This window comes from Hipposideros armiger, unplaced genomic scaffold (genome assembly GCF_001890085.2).
Source record: "Hipposideros armiger isolate ML-2016 unplaced genomic scaffold, ASM189008v1 scaffold_22, whole genome shotgun sequence".
Classification (NCBI taxonomy): domain Eukaryota; kingdom Metazoa; phylum Chordata; class Mammalia; order Chiroptera; family Hipposideridae; genus Hipposideros; species Hipposideros armiger.
Genome location: NW_017731372.1, coordinates 2,171,588 through 2,177,587, shown reverse-complemented (window position 1 = coordinate 2,177,587; position 6,000 = coordinate 2,171,588). Strand labels below are relative to the sequence as shown.

Here is a 6,000-nt window from a genome sequence, read left to right as displayed (position 1 = left end):
GTTTACATTTCCCGAACAGCAAAGCTTCTCGCCTGCTGGCCAGAATTTGTTCTGAAGTCATGATATTGCACTTCCATCCCAGATTGTTTTACTGCAAAGCAGCCTCACTTCTGAGGGCAGCGCGGTGGCATGTTTTGTCATGGCAACATTTTTCTGGGGTTGATGAAAATCCATGGCAACCATGAACGCAGTTACCTGTCCCACAGACTCATTAGTCATCAGTCTGCAAGCATGTTGTTCAATAAATGTCTGTACGCATCATCACTCTTGTGGTTACTGAAATGATTCAGGTGCTGGTGTCTCAAATGGTAAGTGTGGTGCAGGATTTCTACAAGTTACTAAGAGTATGGTTTCCTCATTTGAGAAACATACCTACAGTCAATCTCCCTGAGGTAAGGCAATCTGATTTACCAAGTTGTGACCATCACACAAAAGTACTAATGTAATACCTTGGAAGTAGCAGTGCTACAAAACTTTTTTTTTTTTTTTAATAAGTGGCTCTTACTCAATGACATAGTGTGGGAATTGCTTATCTCGGAGTGTCTGTGTCTGGGTCTTTCTATTTCTAATATTCCTGATATTTTTCAAAAAATCCTGGTGGGGAAAATAAATCATTCATTTATGCCTTTCCTTTCCCAGGCCTATCAGAGAGGAGCTGCTCCTAAAAGCCGAATTCTTCCAGCTGGTGGCAAGGTGTTAACCTCAGAAGATGAATACAATTTATTATCTGATCGTCATTTCCCAGACCCTCTTGGTGAGTTACTGAACATTTTTTCCCAAGGCATATTTCTTACACTTGCTTTCTTTAGCCAGATGAGTGGTTCTCAACCGGGAAGGGAGATTTAACTCTCTAGGGATATTTGGCAGCCTCTGGAAACATTTTTGGTTGTCACAGCTTTGAAAGATGGTGCTACAGGCATTTAGTGGGCAGAGGCCAGTGACACTGTTAAACATCCTACAAGGCACCAACCAGCCCCTGACAAGAAGAACTATCTGGCATACAATATCAATAGTTGCCGAAATTGAGAAACTCTTGGTTAGACACACATACTTCGTAGATCAGTGGAAGATGGAATTTTTCTAATTGAGGTAAACATTGTACCACTTCTATTATTTTAAATCATATTCTGTAATACACAAGTCAGTTGCTGTGTTTCTAGTGCATGGAAAATGTGTCCTTGGTTGGGTATCTGGAGGCTTTTAGAATATATTGGAAGCTTTAATAGCACTACATGGGACAGCAGAAATAAACAAATAGGGCCCAGTCTGTGAAATGTACAATCTCATCCTTCAGTAAGCAAGCCTTGACCTGTTAGGGCATGTTATTGTTCTAATTTTGGGAAGCTATGTGATAGAATATCCTAAATTGACAAAATGCTTTTAATAAGTGTTGCAGTAACTCATAGCTATGGTGTAAAAAAGCATTGAATTAGTTAGCATATTTATAAATAATAGCTGAATGCTGCCACGGAAAGAGCGTTGAACTGAGAGCTGGGAGACTGGATTTTTATCTAGTTCTAACTTCTCAAGTGCTTTCCCTAATGTTATTAAACCCCTTTGATTTCTGTTTCTCCAACTCTAGGGCCTTGAACTTGACAATCTGGAAGGAGCTTTTCTTCTCTAGCATACTTTAGTTCTTATTCATTTCATTTTTTCCATGTAGAGAAAGTGATGGATCATATAGATACCAAATAGTGCATTTCATAGCGATTCATGAGCTGTGGATCATGTAATAACTCCATCTGGCTTTGTGTAAATCATACCCACACAGTAATTACTATTTTTCTTGAAGAGAGCCCTGGTTCTTATTAATGGGTATAATCATTTCATTAGAATTTGTGGAGAAAATCGAGTCATTTTTTCAATTGTTATTTTGGTGCAGAATGCTTAGCATAGTGCTTTTAATAACACTGTTGAAAGATTAGTACATGGACTATAAGCCTAGATTAACAAACTATTATTAAGTAATCCAAGCTAAAATAACACTTTATGTGCATTATACATATCATTATATTTTCTTTCAACATCTACTTATTTGTCATCTTGGCTCTGAAGCTGCGGCTAGAAACGGGAATGCCAACACACTGGCTCTTCAGAACCTCTGCAAAGGAACTTTCTGATGAAATGAATCAGAACAATGTATTTATTGATTTATTGATGAAATCACATCAGAAGGAAAGAAATGGAGTAAAAAACCCCACAAATCCTGTGTGACTAATGCTGTTTGGCTCAGGGCTTCAGATTGGGGGTATTTCAATGACTTTTTTTTTTATTACATGGTGTGGCCTTCTAAGATTTAAAAATAGAATATTCTACAGTAGATCATTTGTGATATCCTTGTGACTTAACTTGGAAAAAAATGCAGGCTGATGGCATCTGGAAAACTGTTGTAAAAGGTTAAGTGATAGTTATCTAATAGGAGTGAATGTTATGGGGCTTTCTGAAGCTTTTAAATGCGAAGGGTCACTATTGCTTTCAGCTGTTGGCACAAAATTGTGACCTCTTGGAAAAGGCAAGGAGGATTGTTTCACAAAGCCATGTTAATCAGGAAGACTGCCCTTTTTGATACTAATCTTACTGGAAAGTGGAGATGCACAATCAAGGCGGGAGGAATTAACCTCGCTTGAGAAAAAGCACTAGAGGTTTATGGGTAAATGTCTTTTTTACACAGCAGTCTGCTGAGGTGATTTATCAAAAGTGCTCCCATGTCTTGCTAAAGTGATTCATTTATTTGGCATTTTATCACTTAGAATCTAGTTTGCTGCAAAACTCAAGTTTGATGCAACAGATTTTATGATCTTGTTGAAAATATTTGGATATTAGCCGTCCAGGGCTGGTGTGACAGTTCCATAAATGTCAGAGACTCTTTCTAGCTTTCTCCCCCTTTATTTCTAGGTGGTAGCCCTTACTGACATAGCCCAATGTAGCTGCCGGAGAGCCAGCCATGGCTTTTTCATTCCAGACAGCAGGAGGGAGAAAAAAACGGAGGAGTCGGGTGCATTCAGTCCCTTTAAGGGTACTTCCAGGAAGTGTCATGGCCACTTCCGTTTACATCCCATTCGCCGGGATTTACTGGCTGTGGCACACACACCAAGCTGCCGTAACGGCTAGAAATACAGTCTATTTTATGCAGCACTTGTTCAACTAAAAATCAAGGGCTTTGTTACTGAGAAAGAGGGGAGAATAGACAATGTGTTACAAGTTGGGGGGGGTGGGCCTCGGCTACAGATTCGATCGTTCATTCGTTTATTCGTTCATATGTTGATTCATTCTTACGTCATTTACTATGTGCCAGGGATTTTGCTAGTGGGCCGAAGTTTATGCTCCCCGTGCATTCTGTGTTTGCTTCGGATTTCAGGGCACTTGAAGCAGGGTTCCTGTATAAACCCCAAGAAATCTTTTCTTTATCTAAGCCAATCTTGGTTTACGCACAGGCCAGTAGCAAGACTTGGCTCTGGAGTCTCCTTTGTGGTTATGACCCATTTCTTGGTACGCCCAGTGCTTTCGATGGCCACAGAAAGGGCCCTTCTTCCCTCTCTTTCCCTGAGATTGATGCTCATGAGGTAGGTAGGGAATGCAGAACTAATGTTTTCTTCTGTTTGTTCTCCATGGCTCTGGAAATAAGCTGGGATTCATTTAACCAAGTGCAGTAGCATAGAATTAGAATGTATGGAAGAGTTAGAACGTAGCTGAGTTTAGGTAGGGGATCTGAATAGCAGTATGGCTTCCCATGAGTTTCTTGGAATTGAATTTGAGGGAAGAGATAAAAGTCCCCATTGCTTAAGGCTTTTAATTCCCGAGGACAACGGAACATGTTTATTCATTCAACAAACTGTAGTTCAACCCCTACTAGGTTCCATGACTGTGCCATGCGCTGAGGATACAAAAATATGTGAGATGCTGCCTCCATCCCCTAGGAGCTCTGGGAAAGTGGTTCTGATTTTGGGGGCGAATCAGTGAGGGGAGCTTATCTCACTCTGCCCCTGTTACCCTGAGTGGGGGGTGCCAGCCATGGAAACAAATCATCACAATATTTTGGGAGAACAAGGTAGGGAACGCCCAAGTCTGTCTCTGGTGGCAGAGGTAGGTGCCAACAAAGAAGATTGCTTTTGAACTGACTTTTGAAGGATGAATGAGGATTTTCTATGCAAACCTATGACATAAGAGAAGGAGGAAGGGGGCATATGAACTGCAGAAACAATATGTAAAGTCACGGAATGGATGACCACACCCAGAGAGAGAGGAGGCTGAGAGTAGAGCAGAAACTAGCACAGAACAGGAAACAAGCCCCAACATTCAACGGGGGGATGGGCAGAAGGGACAGAGGAACCAATAAAGGTGACAAGGAAGACACAATGTTTAAAACGCATCAAGGAGACACCAGGAGAGAGGTGCTCATGGAAATCACGGGAAGAGAATGTTTTCAAAACAAGGGGTTGTTAGCAGCAACAGATGTTTCAGATCCGTTTCAAAGGCTAGATAATACAGAGGAAGCCATAGGCTGGTAGTCAGGGTGACGTTAGTGACCACAGCAATTTGGTTTCAGGACTGGTGGGGCAGGAACAAGACGAAGGTGAAAATAGGGGTTGAAGGCATGAAGACAGCAAATGCTTACTTGTTCAGCAGTGACAGGGAGGAGAGAGGGGGTGCAGGGAGAGAGCAGACCTGGTGGACTGGGAGCCTGCTAGGGAAGCAGGCTGACTGTCTGCACAGGTGGACAGGTGGCCCACGGCGGGCCGGTCGGGAAGAGGGGGCTCTGTCTGCATATTATTTTGATGTGAGGAAGTTGGGAAAGATTGGGTCTGGTGGCCATGGTTGCACCTGTGGGGTAGGAGGTGAGGCTACCTGCTGGAGTGACACAGGTGAAGCTGGTGGAAGGATGCATGAGGAGTCTGAACCCTCATTTCCCCCACCCTCACACCGCCTTTCCATCCCATGCATGGCCTGCCCCAGAGAGTTACCTTCACAGCCTGCAATAAGTATTTTACATAAAAGATACACATTTAAAAACGTCTCTGTGTTTTCAATATTTCTTTAGCGTCTAATGAGAAGGAGAACGCTCAGCCCTTCGTGGTCCTGCCGAAGGAATACCCAGTGTACCTGTGGCAGCCGTTCCTCAGACACGCCTACTTCTGCTTTCATGAGGCCACTGACCAGAAGAAGTTCAGTGCTCTCCTGAGTGACTGCATCAGACATCTAAACCATGGTATGGCACGACCGCCTCCTTGTCCCCAGCTGGGCTGCTTTCTCTCAGTGGACCTGGTCCGTCATCTGTTAGAAGGATTCCTAGAAAGAACCACAGAGGGTGCTGCTCCCAGGACGGAGAGGGAACCCAAGCTAAGTCAGAGTTTTGTGCGCAGGAAGCGTGGGCCGTGTGCTGGTTGTTTAGTCAGGCCTGGGCAGCCTCAGTGGGACAGAAAGTGGAACAGGTATCTGATGGCACACGTAGGCTCCACCTTCACACGTGTAATTTTGCATATAATTCATCATCCTCCTTTTTCCCGATTAAAAAAATATATATAAATGACAGCAGGAATAGTATGTCAGTTGTCCCTGGGAAAATCCTAGTGCTTATGACATTTCTTTCTCATACCCACCTTTATTTCTGAATATCAGATACTAAAAACTTTAGGGTATGTAAGAATCACCTGGAGATCTTGAACACCGACTTTGGGTCTCCACTCCCAGCTATTCCGATTCACTGGGTCTGCAGTGGGTCCCCATTTTGCTAAGCATTTTGCAAACTGCTAAGGCTGCTGATACCATTGCCCCTGGGCCACACTTGCAGTAATGGTGCTTCAAGGTATGGATTAAAGTAACATTACGTCTATAATGAAGACTTTCCATTCCAATATGGGATGTTTTTGATGAATTGTGAATGCTGATTTTTCTGGACTTCATAAAGCCTTCAGGTACAGATACTTCAAAGACAACTTGATTGTCATCAAAGTTAATGGGTTACAGACTAACTACAGTAGAAGTTATCACAAAGTTCTCACA

At 42.8% G+C, this 6,000-nt stretch overlaps 1 protein-coding gene across 1 annotated transcript in view; it reads left to right on the top strand.

The window, feature by feature from the left end:
- Positions 1–6,000, top strand: part of NIBAN1 (niban apoptosis regulator 1) — a 145,928-nt gene that overhangs the window by 70,019 nt on the left and 69,909 nt on the right. Inside the window, exons 4-5 of the mRNA XM_019635490.1 lie at positions 640–754; positions 5,039–5,206. Of these exons, the coding sequence (XP_019491035.1) occupies positions 640–754; positions 5,039–5,206 (283 nt within the window). The remainder of the gene's footprint in view (positions 1–639; positions 755–5,038; positions 5,207–6,000) is intronic.